The sequence below is a fragment of the Marmota monax genome, unplaced genomic scaffold (genome assembly GCF_021218885.2).
Source record: "Marmota monax isolate L192 unplaced genomic scaffold, Marmota_monax_Labrador192_F-V1.1 WCK01_AAM20220418_F8-fsc00236, whole genome shotgun sequence".
Classification (NCBI taxonomy): domain Eukaryota; kingdom Metazoa; phylum Chordata; class Mammalia; order Rodentia; family Sciuridae; genus Marmota; species Marmota monax.
The window spans coordinates 1,399,795-1,424,830 of NW_026693806.1; the positions used below are offsets into that span (position 1 = coordinate 1,399,795).

Below are 25,036 nucleotides of genomic sequence, written 5' to 3' on the forward strand. Positions count from 1 at the left end.
GGGATCTGGTGTGTGCCCGGCATAGCTTTTGTGCTAACGATGGGCTGCTGATAGGCGCCTTGCCCTGCTCATCTTTGAGGCAGAAGATCCCCTGCTCCCTTGATTCTGTTTCTCTCTGGCAGAGCTAGTGTCCTGTTTGCCTGTCTTTCAAAATCCATTTTGGCACCAGATGGGCCCCCTCTTGGTGGCTAGCAGTTGTCTGACTTGAAGATGCTAGAGGGTGTGCTGACAGCTCCTTCTAACACAACTTGAAGCTGGCTGTCGGGTCTGGGCTCAAATGGCTTAAACACACACAGGCAGCAAATATTACCAACCTCAGGGAAGCAGGCAGGGGGCCCTGTGGAGGGAGAACGGCACTGATGTCTCCCTATATCATGTCCACTCTGCCGCTATGCCAATAATCCTACTGATCATCTCTTAGTGGTACCCTTATTTCCTCTTAATAGTACTGTTGTTATTATCATACATTTGCTATCAGTGGTACAATTGCTACTAATATCATTACTGCACCACCTCTATTATCACTAAAACTCCAGTAGCATGATGGTTAAGAGCTATGATCGTTTTAGTAATACTAGAACTTTTAACAGCTCTGGAGCCGCCCTGTCTAAATTCACATTGATTCACCTTTGAGCCAGTTATTTAACTTTCCTGGTTATCTTCTCATTTCTCTATGTTAAAATAGCAGAGGTTTTGTTTAGGAGGATTAAGTGGGAAGCGTGTTTGAAGCTCTTAGCAGTGTACTGAGCTCCTGGGAAGCAGCACTACGTGGAAGTCATTGTTATCATTATTGCCACCATCCCCATGCTTCCCATGTGTTAGAGGTTATCATTATCTAGGGATAAAAACCCTATTATGCCAGTTTTATAGACAAGAAAAGTTGAAGTTGAGCTTGGAAGCACCTGGCAGAGTCAGGGTGTGAATTTCATTCAGGGCATTTTTAAAGTTCATGGCTTTTCCATCACCCCACTCCAACTGTCATGTCAATATAATGGTCATCTGTCTTTTCTAAGGCCTGGGGTGGCTTTCAAATATACCTTTCTACCTAGCCATACTTGAAGGAAACCACTAGTTTTTGCATCTCAGGTGTCCCTGGGTATAGAATGGAGCACCAGTAATATGGGAGACTCCCTACCACCAGGTCACCATATTAAATGATTTATGAAAATCACGTGAGCTCTGTAGGATCGACTTTGGAGAGCTCAGAGGAATTGGACAGTGCAAAAGATGGCCTCAGGTCCTCTTTCAACAGAACAGACTTTCCCAAGTCTTGAAAGAGTACCCAAGGTAGTGGCCGTGTCACCCTTCACTGGGAAGGGGGTCCAGAGTTGGATTTCTTTGCACATAGCTGGCTTTCAGCTGTGTTTTCGGAGTCATTCGTCTTGGATAAAAAGTGGATAGGTTTGGGCCTCTGTGGAGAGAGCCTGGAAGGAGAGATGCTGTCACTGATGGACTGTCAAAGTTTTCATAATGTTGAAAGAGCCATTTCAAGAATGATGTTGGCATTTTAAAATCTTATTCTTTTGGTTGAAAAAGTCATTGTTTCTCTTTGAAGAGTTATTCCCACACCATACTTCCATCTTGGCAGATGCTAAAAGACCAGGGAGTGGGAAGGAAGGAGGAAAGGGAAAAGGGGGATGACATTGGACCAATTATATTATTGTACTGATTGCATGGACAATTGTGTAACAACAAATTCCAACATTATGTACAACTAGAATGCACCAATAAAAAAATATGGAAAAACAAATGAAGGACCAGGGAAGAGGGAGGTTCTTCTGGGACTTTTCTTGGATTAGTATTCAGAAATTGGTTGAACTCAGTGACTCTTTGTGCAGTAAACTTATGATGGAGACCTCAGGGGTGGGGGTGGGGGTTGATAGACATTGTGCTCTGAGCTAATCAAATGGGGACATCATGAAGTGATAGTTCTTCACAAGTTGCTTGGATCAAGGTGGGGATTTTAATCCAGTGTAATAATGGGGAAAATGTAAAGAAAAGAGAATTCCTCAAAAATGTAATTGACCAGTATTTTAATGCATTCTGACATTTTTTGAAAATCTTTGGTCCTGAAATTCATAGGTATATCTAGGTCTAAAAGTAAAATGGATTGCAGAACTTAGATGACTATAAAAATCCTTCTCCACCTGAAACAGAGAAGAGAGTGGGGTTTGCCTGTAGGTTGCCAACATGAATGTGCATTCTTTAATACTTGCTGCCTTCATGGAATTTAACAACTATGATGGTTTTATATAAGAAATAACTCAGAAAATTACTGGGTGACCATGTAATGTATCACTCATAACAGGAGGTTTCTGAGCATTAAAATAGGTGCTATTAATACTTATGCCAGTAGAGCTGGGATTTTTCTTGCCAAATTAGACCCTTTGGTCATTTTACCAAGTAAAATCCAGGGATTTCACTATAGAACCAATTCAGAAACCAAGGTAGCAGGGAGTCAGGAAGCTCCTTAGTCCATCACGAATAGCTTTTGTCTGCAGCTGGCAGTATAAGAAAAACATTCAGAGATACTTGAGAAGTTAAAGGAGCTCAGTCAGTATGTGAGTTCTATCCACCTCGGGATACAACTAATTAGAACGTTTTAATTGGAGATGCTGGGATGAAGTGTTCACCATATCCTTGCATTCATCCTGCACATACTTTGCTGTTCCTCATCTGTGAATTTAAAGGGTTTAAATTACATGTTGTGTTCGGGGACCATGAGAATTCTGCAACAATTAGATCCTCTTGGAACCTCTCTTAAATTATGGTGAAGAATTTCTCCCCTATGAGTGAAACTACTTCCTTGGAGACTCACTTTTTTTGAGAGATCTGCTGGCAGTATCCAGAGTGTTCCCTTCATCAAGAAGGTCCAGTCGAGATCCATAACAAAAGCTGGGGGCTTAAGTAAAATCCTGGTTGTGACATCATTCTTAATATTTCAGAAAATGAGTAAAATCAATAGAAAACACGACCCAGAAGCGACTCCCTTACTTTTTTGCCCCCCGTATCAGAACTGAAATTCTAATCATGATGATTTGTTTCTTCACAGGTTCTTCTTGAAATTTTTTCTCAAATGCAACCAGAATTGCCTAAAGAATGCGGGAAACCCACGTGACATGCGGAGATTCCAGGTGCGTTGACCTTATCTTTCTTAAATCTTATTAATGACATGAATATTGGGAGAGGGTGAGAGCCGAAGATTCAGAGTCTAGCTGTCTCCCAAGAGGAGAGGTGAAGAGCAGGTGGGGCCCTTGGTCCCCAGGTGTTTGTAGTCTAGAGTTGTTTTCATCTGCCAAGAATTGGGGCTGTTCCACCTGCGTTCTCTGGAGCAGATGGTGGTACCCTCAGAACTGGGTTTAGGACTCCATGCAAAACACACACGGATTCAGGAAAATACATAGATATGCTACATTCTTACCCTAAATCTTAAAAGTAGAAAACCAGTAAATAAGAATAAAGAATAAAACTGGTAAAGTGTTCTTTGTTACAGTTACGGCCCCCTTTTCCTTCCTTTTCTATCTTCCAAACTTGGAAAGTTAGCAGCCGTTGCCTATTATAAATGGACCCCCCTAAGAAACTAGGTGTCTAGAGCAGAAAGGGTGATAACTCAGTTCTATTTCAGAAATGTCTTTGCCCAGCAGATATAAATCTCCTCAAGCCTCAGTCAGATCTGCCACCACCTCACAGAATTTGCATTTATGAAAGGGCAAAGAAGCCAAAATAAATGAGTTAACTACGAGGAAACAACATGGTACTTGGGTTTTCGGAAAGGTTGCTGAATTCTAGACACCGTGCTTCTCTGGCTTGAAATTGCTGAGCACCCTCTGGGGATCTTGTTAAAATGTTGATTGAGGTCTGGGGTGTGGTTGGAAGTCTGTGTTTCTAACAGGCTCCCAGGTGATGTCAGAACCATGGACCTCAGTTCCAGTAGCTAAGTTACAGACCCTTGTGTTGCTCTCCATCTGATTTTATGGGTAACTTGTTTCCATGTTCAATGTTAGTTTCCTCATCAGAGTAATGACCCATACATCGTGTGTGCTTATTCAGTCCATCAGAGAAATAATACCATGTCTGAAGTGTGCCCTTATGTCCATTTAGTCAGCTTTAAATGTAGATGGCAAGGTACTCTCTCTGAGAGACTCTCGGAAAAATTTAGCTACACATTCTCTAATGGGAGAAAGGGAGGGTTTTGAACATTGACTGCATCTGTCAATATCTCTTAGTCTACATGATGATGTTTTTAGGAGGTGAGACTTATTAGTCTCATTTAAGAACATATACAATAAAAGGCATTCTTCCCTGAAATTCTGAAGGATTTCTTTAGAGTCATTTTGGCCTCACCACCTTTTGTTTTGGCAGATAAATGGAGAGAATCCAAAGATTCCTAGTTTCTCAGAAAAATGTTTCCCAGGCTAGCTCCTGACCCTGTTAGTAAACTGAGGTGCCTCTGGTTCACACAGAGGACATTTTGTGCTGAGCTGGAATTAGCTTTGCAATTAAGCTGGTGAAACCATACATGTGTTGCTATGTCTTGCTACTTGAGGTTGAGTTTTAGGGTATGCTGTTTTGTATTTTGCTTTGGTCTTGAGTGAGCCATATAAGTCATTTTTTTTTAATTTAAAAAAATTGTTTTTGTAGTTGAAGATGGAAAGCATGCCTTAATTTTAAAATTTATTTTTGTATGCCATGCTAAGGATCAAACCTAGTGGCTCACACATGTTAGGTAAGTGCTCTGCCACTGAGCCCCAGCCCAAGCCCCATATAGCTCTTTTGATGGAGCTAGAGTTAGGAACATATCATCATAGTTACATATCATCTAGTTTCAAAATAATGTATTCTAATAAACATGTATAATGCTCATGAATCCAAAGATCAACTTTCCTGTACTTCTCAGGGCAGCAGAATTGGATGGACTTTGGTAACATTGAAGACCCAAAAGAGCATTTGCAAAGAACTTTGTAGGACCTGCTAGGGAGATGTCTACAAGCCTTGAGTTATAAGAATATATCTTTCTCACAGGATGCGAAGCCAATTCAGTCTACTCTTTTTGAGTGATTAGAAAGTCTTATTTTTGCACATTAAATAGTTATTCTTTGCTTAGTAAAGGGCTATTGAAATGAGGAGGCACAAGTTATATTTCTGGAAATTTCTTGTAATCTTTCAGGGGCTCAGTATTCTCAGTTTTAAGATGAAGTTGGAAGGATGATTCTGCTTATTTCACTACATCTAAAAGAAAGAAAACATTTTGCATACATAAGTAATTTGTAAGTGATAAAATATAAATGTAAGCCTTTGGGGAAAAATCTTTGTGATAAACCAATGACACGTTATTATTAGTGCAGTCCAGTGTTTCTCAACCTGGGCACAGTAACATTTCAGACTGGACAGTTCTCTGCTGGGAGTGGGTTGTCTTGTGCAATGAGGGATGTTTGGCAGTGTAACTGGCTTTTACTTATTAGATGGCAGTAGAGAATAGCCCCCTTCCCCAAGTATGAACACCAAAATGTCTTCTTATGTTACTAAATATACCCTGGTGGGGGACAGAGAGGCAAAATGTCCTATACGTGATGACTTCTGACCAGCTCCTTCTGGAGACCCTGCTAGAGTCTCAGAGAATGCATCCTTTGATTAGCTCCGAGATCTGCCTGATGCAAGGTCCACACTGACCTTCAGATAAATCTGATTTATTTGAAACTTGCAAAGCTCTTTCCTCTGATTCCTAAACAACCCCTAGACAGACCTTTCTTCCTAGGAACAGCTACCTTGGAGTCAGCTTTTGAGCTGAAGACGAGCTGAGCCTCTCCCTATCCGTCTTGATGAATTCCTTATTGGATCTCAGGTTCAACTTGCTCTCTTTACCTCCCCCTCCTTTACCTCCCAGGAGGGGACAGAGAAACCTTTGGTAGGATGAATCTCAGCTCATTTTATATTGTATCTCTGTACATTGACACATTTCTTCACTTACCATTTTTACTCAAAGTAACACTTGGTCTTTTGCATGTGGACATGTGATATTTCTACCATCAGAGAATGGTCGCATTGCCTCAAGACAGGCAAAACTTTAAAATCCCTCATCCAGGCAACATTTTCCTAGAATCCCTTTTCTTCCTTGACTCTTTCCTCCTACCTTCTTCTGCATCATTTCACGTGGTGGTCACTCCATCCTTCTGGAATCTCTCTTCCCTTGCATTCTAGGACATCATTCACCATTCTCAACCCCCTCCGAGGGATGCTCTTTGCCTTCCTGTGAGTACTGGCGATCCCCAGGTTTTCTTTGGGGGGGTCCAGACCTCTCCTCGTGTTACAGGCTCTCCTAAGCATCTTTTCCACTCCTGGCCTCCTAACTGCTATTTGTGCAGTGAGGACTCCGGAGTGAGGGGCTCTGAGACCTGGCACCCAGGTTCAGATCTAGCTATCCAGATATGTGTTGGAGTTCAGTTCATAAGCCCCAAACTGAATTTTTCTTTTTTCTTTTTCTGAATCCATATAAAGCCGGCTTCTCTTCCCCATGTCACTGCATTAGGTCCAATCCTAACTGCATGATGCACGGGGCATATGACTGCTGATGTAAGTGCCTACATTCAGTGTGCTCCATATACTTGTGTCCGTGTGTCCACCTTAATGTACATTCATGGACATCAGTGGTGATGATGAAGATAACATTTCTTAAGGACTTATTTTGTGAGAGATGCTATGTGAAGCATTTTATGTGAGTTATGATTATCTTCATAGTATCCCTGTTAAGAACATGCAAATATGAATTACTCCCATTTAATAAATGAGGAAGCAGGCTTAGAGCAGTTAAGCAGTTTGCCAAAAGCTATGAACCTACTCAATGGTGAGGCGGTGGTGCAGCCCAGGCCAACTGACCCAGTCAGATATTACCTGGTGCTTAGGAACAATAAAGAAATTTTCCAGAGTTGTAGGAGGATCCCTGTGGGCAATATGGGCTTCACCCAGGAGCCATGGGAATACCTACAATTAAATGCCAGGATCCCAGGAAACATAGAGAGGGGCTTTCAAAGGGCATTTGCCCTAATGGAGCCTCAAGACACCATCTGTATGAGGGACATTGAAATAGCCCCAGCAGAGGTGGGGTGGGGTTGCCCAGAAGGGGAAGGGCCTGCACATTGTTCCAGAAGGGAGCTGCAGCATGGGTCACTTTATATCTGAAGGAACTTTAGAGACAGGAGTCCGAGGTCAGCAGCAGCCAGCTTCACCTCACTGGGGAGGTTTGGGCCAGTTCTCCATGAGGCCTGAGCAAAGCAGCCTCAGACACTGCAGAGTGCTCTGCTGTCCCAAGTCTCAGGACAGAACAGAGGGAGAGGTAGCCTTCTCTGCAGCCGTCACAGCTGACAGCTGACAGATGTGTCATGATGACACTAGATGAAGGCTTCTTAGGAACAGGGCAAACCATTTCCGTCACTTTCCTCACAGCCCATGAATTGGGAAACTGATTCCAAATATTTTTGTGTCCTCATTGCCTTTGAGGGAGAGTGAGAGACTGTCTTTTTGTCATGAAAAAAACAAACAAACAAAAAACATCTGGTTTACTCTTTACATCTCAATGTGGCTTTTACCAGTGATATTGAAGAGTCCTGCAGACATCAGATGGAAAACACCCTCCCTCGCCTATTAAGTGGCTGTCTTCTCTCCACGCATTCTGTATGCGTCCCAGGCCAGCCTGATCTTCACATGGCAATGCCAGAGCGTGTCTCCTCTGAGCAGCAATCAGGGGCCTGTGTAGGTGACTGAGGAGGACAGAAGAAAGGTTGTTGATCCCCTGACATGTAAAGACATTCTGTCAAGCAAACTCAGCCTCACAGTGCCTGGGCTTCTGGTGTGTAAACAGAGACTGCTTAATTACACAGGTCATGTCAATTACTGTGACCTGAGTGTTTTCAAGAAATTAATCACTTTCCGCAGAGCCCGGCGGTGTTCATACTTTAAGGCATTATGGCATAAACCTTGTAGAAAATCTGGTATGATCTTTTTTTTTTTTTAATTTATAATGGATGTTTTCTTTTGAAATCCCTAGACTGTGATTAGGGCGACAAACTGGCTTAAATACAACAGTTGGATAGAGGCTTCGTTCAGTTCTGGTTGGTGTGGGGAAGGGTAGAGGAAGGAGAGCGGGAGACGTTGGGGATGGAAACAGCCATGACACAGGGAGAAATTTGGTATGACTCAACGAGCCTGTTTCTTCATCTTGACACTAAAAAGATGCTAATGTCAGTGGACTGTGTAAAAATCACAGGTCTGGGTTTTAACCGACATGAGCCAGACAATTCAAGGTGAAGATTTAAATTCTTATCCATAGCCTTCCTTGTTTGGACTGGCAGAATGAGGATAGTGAGTGGAGGGACAAGAATTGGGTTCTATTTGTCATCATGGTGTAGATACCAGGATACCTGGAGACTATGAAGTAAAGCATAGATTTCCAAATTTATCATCTCTGTTCTACAAAGTTTTTCCATCACTTGTAAATCTGTATTCATATATAAATGCTTCATCTATGACAACAGTATGTATGAATATAGATGTAATATGTATTTATGCATGCATGAATGCATGCACTTTATAGTATTGAAATACTATAAAGTCTATTGTCACTAACAAGAAAAATTCTTTGCCATAAGGAAACCTCTGTTTCAGTTGGGGTCTATAATTAGACCAAAGAATATATTAATGGCTCACATAGAAGGTTATTTCTTGCTTACATAATGGTAAATGGCAGTTGATCCTGCCTCAATAAGTAGATCTGGCCTTCAAGTGATCTGGGGACCTGGGATCTTGTATGTGTCCCTCCCCTGAAGCCTTTCTGTCTTCACTGAGCCAGCTGAAGGGTCCATAAAGGAGGAACATGAACATCTTAAAAACCTTGGCTTAGAATTGGTCCTTGTCAAACCTGCTCACATTCCATTGGCCGGAAGTCAGTCACAAGGCCACCTCCATCCCCAGAGAGGCCTGCTGACATCTCGTTGAGTGACACAAGAAGACAAAAGGAATGTGTTAGGAATAATTTCCATCAGGGGCCACAATGAAGATATGTAAAAACGAATAATTACAAATAACCAGAAATTGTAATTATTGCTATGAAGAAAATTAAGCAAGATATCAGGAGAGAGAAAAAAAGTGTGGGAAGGGAGAGAAGCTACTGTCTAAGCTCAGTGCTATCAGCTTAGGAGTACAGTTGATCCTTCATATCCAGATGTTTTGCACTTGCCGATTCAACCAATCAGAGGTGGAAAATTTTTGGAAAAAAAGTCTGCATCTGTATTGAACATGTGTAGATTTTTTTTTGTCATTATTATCTAAATACTGGTGTACAACAACTATTTATGTAGCATTCACACTGTACTACGTGTTATAATCTAGAGATTACTTAAAGTATATGGGAGAATATGTGTAGTTTAGATGCAAATACCTCTTTCTACATAGGGACTTGAACATCCATGGGAGAGATTTTTGGAACCAATTCCCCACAGATACCAAGGGACAACTATAAATCTTGCTGACAAGAGTCGGAAAGGGTTTTGAGCAGAGGGAACAGCCTACTCAAACTCATGTTTATCCGAGGTGACAAGCAATCTTCTTTCACTTTGTCTTGGACAGGAGATAGAAGAATCCATCAGGTTATTCATCCCAAGTTTCCACTTAAAATGTGTTTTTCTTTTAAAAATGACAACATGGGTAGTGACCTCATTATTATTTTTTTCTTCTTCTTAATTAGTTGTAGAAACTTTGGAGAATATTTTGGGGTGTGTATGTGTGAAGAGACATGATATCCCTAAATAAACATGTTGTAGAGTATGATTAGAAAATTCTTAAAACACATGGCCAGCCTCTGCCATTTCAGTCTGCTGTTTAAAGGCAATTACATAAGGAGGGAATCCAGTCTCCTCTCCCCTCTTCTCCCCCACAGTCCCCCACCCTCTGTCTTGGATGTACTTATATTGTTTTGACAAGCAGCACATCTTGCAATTAAATTCTTTACCAACAGAATGCTAGGGGCCTGAGCTGCTTTCACTCTCTTCATACAGAATAATTTCAAGATGTGCCATGCTGATTAATTATACTGAAAGCAGCCCTAATGATAGTTTCAGAATACAGGATTAATTCGCATAACGTAGTAAATACAAATGGTGAATTTTCAACTCGATATATTAAACCATTACAGCTTATTGGGCAAATATGTATCTTGGCACAAGTCTTATGCTGAATCTTGGCAGAAGGTCTCCATCACTGAGAAGGGATCCTCATGAATGGCATTGAGGAGGGGCAGCCCTGCACTTTGGGGAAGCGTAGTCTCACGTAAAGTACGGCTGCCTTTGAAGAAATGTACAATACATTAACTAATAGATGCAAAGTGTTTGGTGTGATTGGCGATTGCCAATGCATGTTGGTTCTGTGGATGCTTTTAGTTACTGGGACTTTCCAGTAACAGGAACATACCTCAATATTGTAAAAGCAATCTATGCTAAGCCTCAGGCTAGCATCATTCTGAATGGAGAAAAATTGAAGGCATTCCCTCTAAAATCTGGAACAAGACAGGGATGCCCTCTCTCACCACTTCTGTTCAACATAGTTCTCGAAACACTGGCCACAGCAATTAGACAGACGAAAGAAATTAAAGGCATAAAAATAGGAAAAGAAGAACTTAAATTATCACTATTTGCAGATGATATGATTCTATACCTAGCAGACCCAAAAGGCTCTACAAAGAAACTATTAGAGCTAATAAATGAATTCAGCAAAGTGGCAGGATATAAAATCAACACGCATAAATCAAAGGCATTCCTGTATATCAGCGACAAATCCTCTGAAATGGAAATGAGGACAACCACTCCATTCACAATATCTTCAAAAAAAATAAAATACTTGGGAATCAACCTAACAAAAGAGGTGAAAGACTTATACAATGAAAACTACAGAACCCTAAAGAGAGAAATAGAAGAAGATCTTAGAAGATGGAAAAATATACCCTGTTCATGGATAGGCAGAACTAACATCATCAAAATGGCGGTATTACCAAAAGTTCTCTATAGGTTTAATGCAATGCCAATCAAAATTCCAAAGGCATTTCTTGTAGAAATAGAGAAAGCAATCATGAAATTCATATGGAAAAATAAAAGACCTAGAATAGCAAAAACAATGCTAAGCAGGAAGTGTGAATCAGGCGGTATAGCGATACCAGACTTCAAACTATACTACAGAGCAATAGTAACAAAAACAGCATGGTACTGGTACCAAAACAGGCGGGTGGACCAATGGTACAGAATAGAGGACACAGAAACCAATCCACAAAACTACAACTATCTTATATTTGATAAAGGGGCTAAAAGCATGCAATGGAGGAAGGATAGCATCTTCAACAAATGGTGCTGGGAAAACTGGAAATCCATATGCAACAAAATGAAACTGAATCCCTTTCTCTCGCCATGCACAAAAGTGAATTCAAAATGGATCAAGGAGCTTGATATCAAATCAGAGACACGCCGTCTGATAGAAGAAAAAGTTGGCTACGATCTACATACTGTGGGGTCGGGCTCCAAATTCCTCAATAGGACACCCATAGCACAAAAGTTAATAACTAGAATCAACAAATGGGACTTACTCAAACTAAAAAGTTTTTTCTCAGCTAAAGAAACAATAAGAGAGGTAAATAGAGAGCCTACATCCTGGGAACAAATCTTTACTCCTCACACTTCAGACAGAGCCCTAATATCCAGAGTATACAAAGAACTCCAAAAATTAGACAATAAGATAACTAACAACCCAATCAACAAATGGGCCAAGGACCTGAACAGACACTTCTCAGAGGAGGACATACAATCAATCAACAAGTACATGAAAAAATGCTCACCATCTCTAGCTGTCAGAGAAATGCAAATCAAAACCACCCTAAGATACCATCTCACTCCAGTAAGATTGGCAGCCATCATGAAGTCAAACAACAACAAGTGCTGGCGAGGATGTGGGGAAAAGGGTACACTTGTACATTGCTGGTGGGACTGCAAATTGGTGCAGCCAATTTGGAAAGCAGTATGGAGATTTCTTGGAAAGCTGGGAATGGAGCCACCATTTGACCCAGCTATTCCCCTTCTTGGTCTATTCCCTAAAGACCTAAAAAGAGCATGCTACAGGGACACTGCTACATCGATGTTCATAGCAGCTCAATTCACAATAGCAAGACTTTGGAACCAACCCAGATGCCCTTCAATAGACGAATGGATTAAAAAAATGTGGCATTTATACACAATGGAGTATTACTCTGCATTAAAAAATGACAAAATCATAGAATTTGCAGGGAAATGGATGGCACTAGAGCAGATTATGCTAAGTGAAGCTAGCCAATCCCTAAAAAGCAAATGCCAAATGTCTCCTTTGATATAAGGAGAGTAACTAAGAACAGAGTAGGGACGAAGAGCATGAGAAGAAGATTAACATTAAATAGAGATGAGAGGTGGGAGGGAAAGGGAGAGAAAAGGGAAATTGCATGGAAATGGAAGGAGACCCTCAGGGTTATACAAAAGAACATACAAGAGGGAATGAGGGGAAAGGGAAAAATAATACAAGGGGGAGAAATGAAGGTCAATAGGGGGGGTAGAGAGAGAAGAAGGGTGGGGAGGGGAGGGGAGGGGGGATAGTAGAGGATAGGAAAGGCAGCAGAACACAACAGACACTAGTATGGCAATATGTAAATCAATGGATGTGTAATTGATGTGATTCTGCAATCTGTATATGGGCTAAAAATGGGAGTTCATAACTCACTTGAAGCAAAGTGTGAAAGATGATATATCAAGAACTATGTAATGTTTTGAACAACCAACAATAAAAAAAAATAAAATATTTTAAAAATAAAAAAAAAAGAGGCATTCTTATATTTTTTTAATTTTTTTTTTGAGTTATCATTTATGAAGCTCTTGATCTATGTCAGACACCATACCTTGTGGCACATATATAATTGTCCTTGTTTTCCTGCCACTTTTTCTCTTATTCACTTTGCTCAGTCAAGCCCATTGGGCTTCCATCTTATCCTTCATTTGTTTTTCCTTAAATACACCAAACTCATTCCCCCTCAGGATATTATTTTTTTTTAATTTGTTCTAATTAGTTATATATGACAGTAGAACGCACTTTGATGTGCCATACATAAATGCAGTATGATTTCTCATTTTTTTCTGGCTGTATACGATGCAGAATCCCACTGGTCATGTAGTCATATGTGTACATAGGGTAAAAATGTCGGATTCATTCTACTATCCTTGCTGCCCCCATACCCCACCCCCACCTTTCAACTCACTATTCGTCTCCCTGGGAAACTTCCACCACACGTTGAATGATTAGATATTTACCATTCAGCTCTTAGACAAAGTGTTACTTCCTAGGAGAGACCTTCTTTAATCATCCAATCAAAAATAGTTTCTTTCTAGGAACAGCCTGACCTTTACTTTTTTTATTTCTTAGAACCTATGGCAGTCCCAATTTTGCTCTTATTGCTTACTTGTTGATTATTTAACCCCCACCTCTGTGTCCCCAGTGATCACTAAAATCCTGGTCATCCACTTGTTCTTTGCTGCTTCTCTACTAGGTAGATCATGCCTGGCACACGGTTGACACATAGTTCATTCCTGTGATTAGTGACTTAATCACTGAGCCACATCCCCAGCCCTCTCTGATATTTTATTTAGAGACAGGGTCTTGCTGATTTTCTTAGGACCTTTCTAAGTTGCTGAGGCTGGCTTTGGACTTGTGATCCTCCTGCCTCAGCCTCCTTAGCTGCTGGGATGACAGGTGTGTGACACTGTGCATGGAAACATGTGGTGATTCTGTGTTTAGCTCACTTCTACTTGAAATGACCAACAAGGACACACAAACAGAGGACATCAGTCAAACACACCAATGACACCATCGAAAGTCATCAAATGATCCTGGTCCACTGTGGGAGGAGTGAGGTTTACCTAATGGATGGGATTTTCATATTTAGCATGTGTCACGTTCTGGAGACGGAAGTGACGTCTAGCTTCCAATTGACTAAATATTTTAACACAAGAACCTCTTGTCTTCCTTCTAAGAAAAGAGGGGGTTTCGCCTGGAGTCTTAAATGCGGATTTAATCCAGTTCGCCACTGCCTACTCTGACAGTTCCGCTCTGCTACATCCTGTAGGTCCACGCGTCCTCCATAATTTTTAATGAGTTATTTGGGGTCCTTCAACCAGACAGAAACTAGCAATCAGGCACGTTTCAGAGAATATCTCATTCCACATCATTCAAGGATATTTTAAAGGACAAAGTTAATGAAGACCTAACTGCTGCAGACCATTTTTATGTAAATAATACTTAAACTGTAGTCAGCCGCTTGGACACCATAGGTTTGTACTGAGAGATACCAGGAGGATCCAGATGGCAGCCTCGCTTAAGCCAGGCCTGTGCCCTGAGAGGCCGGGGGCTAGTGTGGGTGAGAACTGGACCAGGAATTGGAGCTTTCCCTGCTGGCACGTCTCTGCTCCTAATTTGTCCTATGGGGTTGAGGATGTTTTAAAACCTCTCAGGCCTTCATTTTCCAAGCTGTAAAAGGAGGTGTTGCACAAATTCCTAATGTTAGAACTACTGAGGACTCCTTTTATCATTTTTTTCCCTAGGAACCTCATGTGATGACATATTTTTTCAATCTAATTGCATTTATGGAGTAAGAATCAAGCTCTCTGCTTTAAAATCATTCAAAGCCCTGAACAGCTGCCAGGGCAGAGCTTCTCATATGGATGCTATAGCCTGAGTTCCCATATGGAGTTGATAGGGCCTCGGACGAAGCAAAGTTACTGGATGCTTTAGTGCGCAACCTTATTTTGGATGTGTTTGGGATTCCCCTCCCTGCCGCGTTGTCCCCCTCTGTACGTTCGAGAACTCTTATTTGGAAGCCACTAGATTAGTTGGTTTCTTGAGTCTCTTGTGTCTCTGCCATTTGATGGTCCATAAGAAAGTGGTTCAGTAGACAAGCAGGGTGTAGATTGTGTGTGGTTGAGGGTAGAAGATGAGTCCTTTTTTTTTTTTTCCTTTTGAGATGGGTCTTGTTTAGTAGCTAAATCTGGCCTCTAATTTATGATAATCCTGCCTCAGCCTCCCAAGAAGCTTGGATTATAGGTACATGTCACCATACTCAGCTAATAAGTGTTTGGGGGAAATATATATATATATATATATATATATATATATATATATATATATGTAATTTTAAGTTTACATAAAAATAAGTGGGAAGTATATGAGAATTCTCATGTGGATCCATAAAGCCTCCTCAACTTCCCCTATAATTAATACCTTGCCTTGGTATGATACATTGGTTACCACTAATATGTCAATATGGACAGATGTCTGTAACCAACTCCATAGTTTGTATTAGACTTTACTCTGTTGTGGGGTCCACAGGTTTAGACAGTTATGTTATACAATCATCATTACCCTCTTATACAAAATAGTTTCACTGCCCTCAAAATCTTGTGTTCTCCAACTGTTCATACGGGCAACCACGGGTCTCTTTTCTGCCTCCACGGTTCTACTTTATGCAGAATGTCATTCAGTCAGAATCACACAGTATATAGTCCCTTCAGATTGACTTTCTATTTTTTTCCAGTTAATAATATGCATTTAAGATTCCTTCATGCCTTTTTGTGGCTTGACAGCTCATTTCTTTTTATCACTAAATGATATTCCATTGTGTGGATTGCCAGTTTGTTTATCCATTCACCCTTTGAAGGACATCTGGGTTGCTGATGCCTTATATTTAGTTGAATTTTTTATTGATGTAATTGTAGATTCGCATGCAATCATAAGAAGTAATGGAGAGATCCCATGTATATCTTAACCAGTCTCCTTCAATAGTAATCTAATTTTTGCAAAATCATGGTATACTACTACAACCAGGATATGAACCCTGGTAAAATCCACCCATTTTATTCAAATTTCCCTTACCCTTGAGTTGTACTCATTTGTGTGGGTATATATATATATATATATATATATATATATATATATATATATATATATATTTAGTTCTGTAAAATTGTATAGGTTTTTAAATTCACCACTAGAATCAATATATTGAGTATTTCTAACACCACAATGTTCCCTCCTTTTTTCCTTGTAGCCTACCCACATTCACCTTCTCTCTGTGTCCAAATTTCCTCTTCTGAGACACTGGGGATTACAGGTTCAACATATGAACAGGGGTTAGGAGGGACAGTTTAGCCCGTAGCATGCAGTATGGAACCTCTTGGAATTGTTCTTTTTCACTTTGCATAATTCTCTGGAGAATAAAACAGGTGGATCAATAGTGTGTTCCTTTTCATGGCTGAGTACTATTCTATGGGATGGCCCTTAATGCCTTTTTCACTCATGTACTTCAAGTTACTATTTTCAAAACTTTATTATTAGAGTCCCTGGATTAATGCAGAAATAAAGCAAGCTGAAATTAGAGGTAAGAAAGGAAACAGAACTGCATATTGGCACAGTTACACTGGAAAACCATTTGGCCTTGTCTAGTAAATTTAATTTGTGCTTATCAATAAAAGAGGGAACACCACCAGCTTTATCACTGATTGCCTTTTACTGAGTTACTGTGTGTAGCACTGCAGACCAAGATTTGTGATTTTCTTTTTATAGTTATTCAAAACTTGTTGAAGTTGTTAGTTTTCCGAGGGAGACACGTACTGCCAAAATATTTTAAACTTTAACATTGAAACATATTTTTACGGTGTAATCTTTCCTATGATTCCATATTTGTTAGAGAAATACTCAAAGATACAGATTTCAAGTTTTCTGGATCCTTTTTGGATAACCCCTTCTCCCACATGCCTGCTGCTTTTGTTACTGAGTTACCCTGTGTTCCTTTTCATGGTCGAATTTAGCTGCTTTGTCCTTCTGAAAATCTGCTCATGCGACAGAGGTTATGCTTCATGAATCTTAGACCATTAGTTTGAACTCGCAAGTTCCCCTGCCTCACTGAAAGGAAAGAACCAACCAGCAACAGGGCTCCCCAGAACCCCACGCTGATGTGAGGGACTGGGAAAGCTAGACCCAAATGGTAGGCTGTCTCGGGTGCAGACTGTTTCTGTTGCACTCAGTTTTCATTTCTTTTCAAGCTTGGAATGTAACAGACTAAGGCGCAGACAGATTTTAGAAAGCAAAAGTACATAAACCGGTGAGATCTGCAACCCACCAAAGGCCTGACTTGTGGGATACTTTATTGTGAGGACAAAGGTCTTTAACATTGGGGCCACTCCATTGAGCAGTGGACGTAGGAGAGACACTCAGTACCCTTTTATTTAAAATAACAGTTCACACAGGTTCTCTTCATGGAAATCAAGAGGCACTGCTTCAGGTTTCTCAGCCCAACATGTCCTTTTGAACATTTTGTTTGCTGTCACCCACAAAGTGACAACTATTCCTGGACCACGCTGTAGGAACCAGAAACCCCGCTAGCCACTTTGATGAACCTAGCCTCTGGGCGACCTTATGAGTTAGGGACCATTATTCTCCCCACTTGAGAGTCAGGGACACAGGGACTTAGAAAGGTTAAGTTAAACTGGCCAAAGTTATCCACTAAGAGCACTAGAGAGCTGAGAATCATGACTTTTTTTTTTTGTTTAATTCTTTCATATTCTAAATAGATTAGGGTAGATAATAAGAAGAATAATCTTTAGGCATATGCAGATCCAGGAAAGAAGGTAACAGCAAGTTTTGAAGCACTGGTGTGAGCCAGGAAAGGGACCAACACATTGAGGTCTCGATAGTCCTCAGGTTACTGCAGGCTTGTCCTTCTCCTCGATGTACACCAAATGCCCTCACCTGGAGGATGGGACTCAGATCAGAGTACCTGTGGCACATGCTAGTAATAATCAGCACATTTGGGTGACTACATTTAAAGTAAAGGCCCCGATAAAAACACAATCCTTAAAAAAAAATACAACTCTACACCTGTGTACCTGCCTAGTATTTTTCAGGAGATGTAACTCCAGGCATGTAATTTATTATTCCCACCAATAAGTTGGCACAAACGACTTCTGAACCATTCTACAGTGTGCTGTGTGGCAGCACCTTCTGCAGTGATGGACATGTTCCAAGTTTGCCCCGTCCAGTTCCAGTCGCCAGCCGCCACCTGTGGCTGTGACCAGAGTATTTGGAATGTGGCTGTTGAGACTCGAGGATGGAGTTTTAAATTCTACTTAGTTTGAACAGGTGCATGTTTGGGTACCGCATTGGACAGTGTGGTTCTAGAAAGTAAAGGTCCACCTATAACAGGTGTTGACATAGTGAACATACCTGTTCACTCCTGTTCCTTCTCTGGATAGAGGAATAAAAGAGAGGATAAAGAGGCATAGGCTGGCTGAATTCAGAGGTAAAATCATTTTCTATGTTTATCTGTCCCAAATTCAAACTGTGCTTTGGTGACAAAATTTGGGGAGGTTGGAGCCTTGGCAGGCCTGCCTGTCCCCCCACCTGCTGAATGTGTCAGCACATCATTAATCATGTGTGGAACTGTAAAGATCCTTTTCTCTTCTAACATGGGCCTATTTTAAGAACCCCTTTTGCATCTCACAGATTGTTTTATTAACTTACAAATTGCTCTGTGACCTGCTTTTCAGCGTATGTTTCATTTAAATCTATCGTTTCCAAATTGGAATGGGAGAAAGTATTTTGGGGTTGGAAAGTTGTGCTACAAGCTTTTGAAGGACATATTAGTCATTTATCTTAAGAAATGAATGGCATGAGGATTCTCTGTATTATCTTCTCTCCAATGTTGACTGGCCTTGCAATGAAATGATTCTGTCACTCACGTGGCTCTAGTGGTCCTTCTCTTGCCAAGGAGAGGGAAACCATATATGATATAGTTTCCCCCCCGCCCTTAACCATTTTTGACATTTTTATTCAGTGTTAGGAATTAGATGACAGTGCCTTTAAAAGACACTGCATATTTTAAGATTATGTTTGTGGCACTGTGCCTTACAGGTGCACAGTGAATTGTCATTGCTTTCTTTTTTTCTGAAGACAGACATCTAGAATAACCACTTTCTATTTCCTGACACTGGAAACAGACACCATTTGGGATTCTTTTTATAGTGTCTTTAGCTAACGACTCCAGTGACCACTCAATTGCGGTCTTGTAGTAAATCAAAATTTCTTTGAAAGACCCAGCTCTGTTATATAATTGCCGTTGTCCTATGAAGTCTCCTCCTGAGCGTTTCCTTTACCCTAAATAATGTTCCCTCTGCCACCGCACATAATAGTTTTTGAAAGTGAAAGAACAGGCGGTTTTCTTCTCTTCTTCCCCTCCTCTTTTCAAGTTATTCTATAATTGGCGAGGGGTGCACAACAACTTCGGGACCAACAGACCCGACTGGCCAACCATGAGAAGAAAACCACTTTGCTAACTGTAGCATCCCCCTCCCATACTTTTCCAGGGATGACCTGTTCCAGATGGAATTTGGGGTTTCACAATGTGTAAGGAGAATGCCCCGTTCCCAGATGGATTCTCAATTGCTCACTATGCATTTTAATAAAACAGATTTGGAAAATACAACCAACTTCCTGGTGCTGCCTCCAGTTATGCGTTATCCAGTTTTGCAGTTGGTTGCCATCTTGAAGGCCTAGGGAAGGGAAAACCTTCTTTAACCAGCATGCATCTACCTTCTTTTGCCAAGATGCATCTAGATGAAAGAGAAGGACAGTAGAATTTTTAAGTATGGCAAAGTTGCAGGGCATGCTGATCCAAGCAGGGCCAACAACTCAAAGACCCTGCGCCACGGCCACACATGCTTCCCGGGCTCATCCCGTGATGTGACCACTGTTTCATGGGACTCTAGAAGTCAGTGTTCCCGTTGGCCAACTGGGAGAACCGGAGCCTCAGTATGTGCCAACCCTTGTAAAGCAGTTCACCTCTTTAGAGGCTAATGCCTCTCAAAACCAAGAACAATTAAAGCAAGAGTCTTTCCAAGCAACTGGGGAATTGAGCAAAATAAATCAGAAATCCTCAGCCTCCGCTGAGGAGGCTCGCCTCATTATGAGAGCAGATCTATTAGCTCTCTTGCCTTTGTCTTTCATTTCTCAAGTGAGGTGATTCTAATTAAATTAATCTGCATGTCAATCTATCGGTGATCAATCAAAGGGCCTGAGGTCTCCCCTATGCTGCAGGGTGCTTGTGGCTGACAGGGGCTGATAATGGAGGAAGAAATAAACTGTCGGGCAAAGTTAATTAGTCAACATAATAGGTGGATTAAACGGGAGCTGGCTGATTGCTGTTTCTCGTGTCAAAGCATGAGGTGGGAACCGAATCTGCAATTACAGACAATTATTATATTTGGTTGTAAGAGGTCGCATGAATAAACATATCTCTGTGGGTTTCAGTTTTAATCCTCTTCCCCATTTAATATAAGGAGAAGTGTAGGTCATTTCTTCTCATTGTTTTACTCAAAGTTCTCGGAGGCACACCTTTGCCTGGGTTCCTTTTGGCAAACCAGGCTCAGAGTCAGGTCATAAGATGGCCTGGGTGACTCAATTGTGTCTTGGGCCAGTCCCACATTTTTTTTAAATAGATTTAAGACTCTTAATTAGCAGGGATTTTTTTTTTTTTTTTTGAGGGGGGCATGATGGTAATAGTGGGGAGGAGGATTCTGGTTTGATTCACCAAACTAACACAAAAAGGAAAAAGTACAAGAAACCAGAAAAAGACGCCCCAGAGAGAAAGACACATCCCAGCCCTCACTGAAACCTCTCCTTTTTATTCCTCTATCCTCTTAACCCTGACACAGTGGGGAGGAGATATTTTAAAGATTCAAAAGACTTTTATTTGCATGATCAACTGTGATATCTGCTTCAGTGTCTAAACTGAAGGGTAATTTAGGTGAAACACAACCACCCTTGTGTAAAAAAAAAATATGCTAATAAAGATCCTCTTGTTAAAATTATGGTTAACAGTGCACCTTCTGCCGTGGAACTATAAACTGTGCAATTTTACTTAAAACTGCATCAAAAGCGTTCCATGCCAAAGACCCACTCATCAATAGCTCCTCTTGTTAGACTTGTACAGCATAAGCACCAGTTATTATGTGAAATAGCTATGCAATTTTCTTCAGCTCCCAGCTGTTATTTATTTAACTTGAGTTTATTACCCACCATGCTTTTATATTAAAATGTTCATTCATTCTTCTCTCCTGTCTCCAGGTTGTGGTGTCTACAACCGTCAACGTGGATGGCCATGTCCTGGCAGTCTCTGATAACATGTTTGTCCATAACAACTCCAAGCATGGGCGGAGGGCTCGGAGACTTGACCCCTCGGAAGGTACGCCCTCTTATCTGGAACATGGTAGGCGAATCATTTTCATTGCTTGGCATTGCTACTTGTAACTGTGAATTTATTTGGTTTCTTTCTTCCACTCCACCACATTTTTGTTTCAAATTTCAAAAGTCCTTTGGACAATATTAATCCTCTGGGGTTTTTGCTCTTCAAAGTATGGTTGCTGAGTATTTAAAGAGAGGAAAGCACCTTGAGGCCCACTCTGTTTGGGTTGCATAACTCTCTGTCTTGGATTGAGAGGAGAGAGAGCTGGGATACTGCTTTATTTTGAATTCCCACTTGACTATAAAATAAGGACAGGCCAATCTACAAAGAAAACCAGCAAAGGCCTTACAGACCTGCCAGTACCTCTCTGTGACCACCTGATGAATTTCATTGGGAGATCAGATCCAAAGGCTGGAGGTGCACTCTGTGTGTGATACTCAGACCAAATGCCCCTCCTCTACCCTGTGTGGAACTCTCCCAACACCTTTTGATAGGGCCTGCTTCCTGAAGGTTGACCTTGGTGGGGAGAGATCACACTTGTCTTGAGAATTGCAACAAATCAATGGTGCCTATGAGAGGACAGGAGGAAACCAGATAAAAATTTATTTCAGGGAAAGTAAATGCACTAAAAGAAATGTGGGTTGGATTGGATGCTCATGTCTAAGTATTTCCGGGTTGCATGTATATGTAATGTATCCTTCCATCCATCCTTCATTCCATCCATCCATCCATTCAAAAATCAGCAACTGAGACTCCTGGATACCAAGCATTATCCTACACTTTATTTGATCTCCTCAAATTAAACTCTTTACCCATTTCCTTCACTTCATTTTCCAGTTTGCTAGGTCAGCAGGAGAACATACCACACAAATTATCACCTGATTGCCTGATTTTTCCCTGGGCCACGAATCTGTCCATGATATAATTCATAAGGTAGAGAACTCCCTTCCCTGCCAGCATCCCAATTTAATAAACACACGACTGTCATCATTTTTGCCTGCTTTCCCCCCTGTGCTTGAGGAATGCAAAACAGTACATTTTATTAATTAGCCAGATGTAACACTCTTAGAAGGGATTCTTCACCACATCCAGTTTTACAGTCTTTTAAAAGTAAACCATCATCTTTCAAAAGCTGCTTCTTTATGGTTTCATTAGTGCTGAGATGGATGGATATTACTTTTTGCAGGAGGCCATTTGAAACACCTGCTCATGATTACATTCCTAGTTCCATTTCTGTACTTAAAATTATTCTGATCCTCACTTTACAGTAATGTTGCCTTTTTAATACCTTTGGAGTCACTTAAGGCATTGTATTGCTAAAGGTGTTTAGGTGAGAGGAAGAAGAAAAAAAGCAGACAAATACTCAGTGGGCACACTTTAGAAAGCCTTGATTACGAAGAAACTGAAATCATCTTTGACTATGGCTAGTGAGTTGCAATGCCTGGGGGTAGACTTGAAGTCTGCTAGTCACCAATGCAGAATTTCAAATGGTGGTCCAAGTGCAGGCCACACTTAGCTCCCATTTCTGCTTTTGGGAAGCCAGTGAGAGAGCTCATGATACTGTGCTGACTATCCCTCCAACAGCAGCAACAACAACAACGAAATCCAATGCAAGCAAACAATAAGGATCTTCTAGAAAGGATGCCTCTAGTGGGTGGTGGTCAGTAACATTATTTTGCAGTGTGATGTATAGGACAAAGTTTCAGAATAAGTACCAGGGACCTCAAATTCAATTCAGTTCTCAGTTTCACTCTGTGTGACCTTGTACAAGCTTTTGGGGATCTTTGGTTTCCTTCCTGGTAAAATGAAGTTGATCATCTGGTGCAAGGGACAGTAATTAAAAAAAAAAAAAAAAACCACCTAAATCTGTGCCCTGGGTGGGGCCAGGTAATGTTAATAAGGGAAGTGAGCTGGGTGGAGACCTTGAAGATGAACAAGTACATGCTCTGCTGCCCCCAGCCCCAGGCAGTGTTGCTAAGGGGAATGAGAGCACATTTAGGCCAGATGTTCCAGTTTGGCAAAAATTAAAACCCTCCTGATTTTAATTGTTGATTCTTGATTATGAAAACAAACAAACAAACAAACAAACACTGAAGGGAAGAAGAGGGAGGAGAAGGTACCTAGGAAGAATGAAGTCACTGGCTAACAGGTGACCCCGGGTCAAAACATCTCCAAGTTTCCTCCCAGCTCAAGAATTCTCTCTGCTAGACTACATATTAATATTTCAGTTGGAATATCATATTATTCCACAATTTAAAGACAATATTTTATTCCTGTGCTCCAGTTCACCAGTCTGCAAATGCCCATGTTATTATTATTCAAGAAATTGGTGACGTTTCACTACAAATCAATGGCTAGCCATTGTTGGGGACATAGATTTGTCCTGTGTCCTTCTGTGGGGTTTCTACCATCATCAAAGCCTTGCTTCTCTCCAGTGGAATGAAAGCATAGACATGTTCAGATCCTTAGTAACAACAACACAGTAGCATAGACATCTGCTGCTTTGCAGAATGAATCAACCAACCACACACAACCGCCCACTCATTCAGACACTTCAGGCTGACACATAAATATGTACCCAGCAAAGGGTGAGTCTGGAACTCTTTCATCACTAATGTGTGGGAGTAGACCCAGATGCTAATTCATGTTGGTTTGGGGGAAATACTTAATCCTGCCATTGAAAAAAATCTATTTTAAAATGCCCTGTTGAAGAATCACACTGCCATCCAAATCTCTCTTTACCCCCACCTTGCATAGCTTCTGCATAGAATTTGCAGAGTCTGCACAGCAGCTTCACCTCTGGAGACCTGTAGGCATCTTCATTTCCCCCTCATTCTGGTTTTTTTACCACCTCGTTTACAGGTAGCCTGAATTATTTTGAGCAACTCTGCACATCTCTATTTATATCCTGCTTGTCAGACAGTTGGAGGAAAGTTCCTTTCGTGACCTGTCTCTCTGCATATAGGTAGAAATAGGGATCATGGTTTACATTCATGCACACTCTTCCCCGTACAACCCACGGACTCACAGCCCCAGTGCTCAGATTAATGTCCCCATATTTCAAATATGAGGGTTAACAAAGGCAAATTTATGTCACAGAATCTTGCATGGTCCAAAGAGGGTGAATCTTGGCACACCGTGGCTCATGGTAATTGCTTTGCACCCCCATTTTTTCTTCATTCATAAATACTGAGATTTTCTTTGGCTGGTTATTTATGGGGCATTTAGTGAGGTTCCTTTAAGCAACAGCTTTATGGAAGATGCACAGCTGTGCAGAAAGGCGGCTTCCAAATGTAACTGCTCTCATGGTTCCAATTTTTTGAAAAAGCATGGGCTTGGGATCAAAGGATTGAACTGTGGCCACCTAATGTGTGGTTACTGGTGTGTGCCTCCTCTTCCAGTCACTGGGCAGACTGTGCCGGGGACCTCTAAAAGGCTTAAGAAGTGTTGTTATTGTCATTGTTGTGCATCTCGGGTCTCAGGTTCTGTTTACTTGAATTTTAGACCAATTGTGGCATCATTTCTCTATTTCCTTCCCTTGTGGCAAAATGCAGTGCCCTCGTGATGCCAGAGTGCAGAGACCCTGTCAGCCTGCATGCGCTAACACTTTATTATCTAATGATCTAATACGCAACAAGGCAAAGTGCCGGCGCTCATCATTCTGACACAGAATGCTGGGAGAAGTGACTAAATTAC

The 25,036-nt window shown here is 41.1% G+C and overlaps 1 protein-coding gene across 8 annotated transcripts in view; it reads left to right on the forward strand.

The window, feature by feature from the left end:
• The window catches only part of Ebf1 (EBF transcription factor 1), a 379,326-nt gene that overhangs the window by 233,250 nt on the left and 121,040 nt on the right, over positions 1-25,036 (forward strand). For 4 of the 8 annotated variants that reach the window (XM_046462212.2, XM_046462213.2, XM_046462207.2 and 1 more), the window contains exons 7-8: positions 3,053-3,134; positions 21,223-21,364. In XM_046462212.2, the coding sequence (XP_046318168.1) occupies positions 3,053-3,134; positions 21,223-21,364 (224 nt within the window). The remainder of the gene's footprint in view (positions 1-3,052; positions 3,135-21,222; positions 21,365-25,036) is intronic. The other 4 variants (XM_046462214.2, XM_046462215.2, XM_046462210.2 and 1 more) reach the window with 1 other exon arrangement.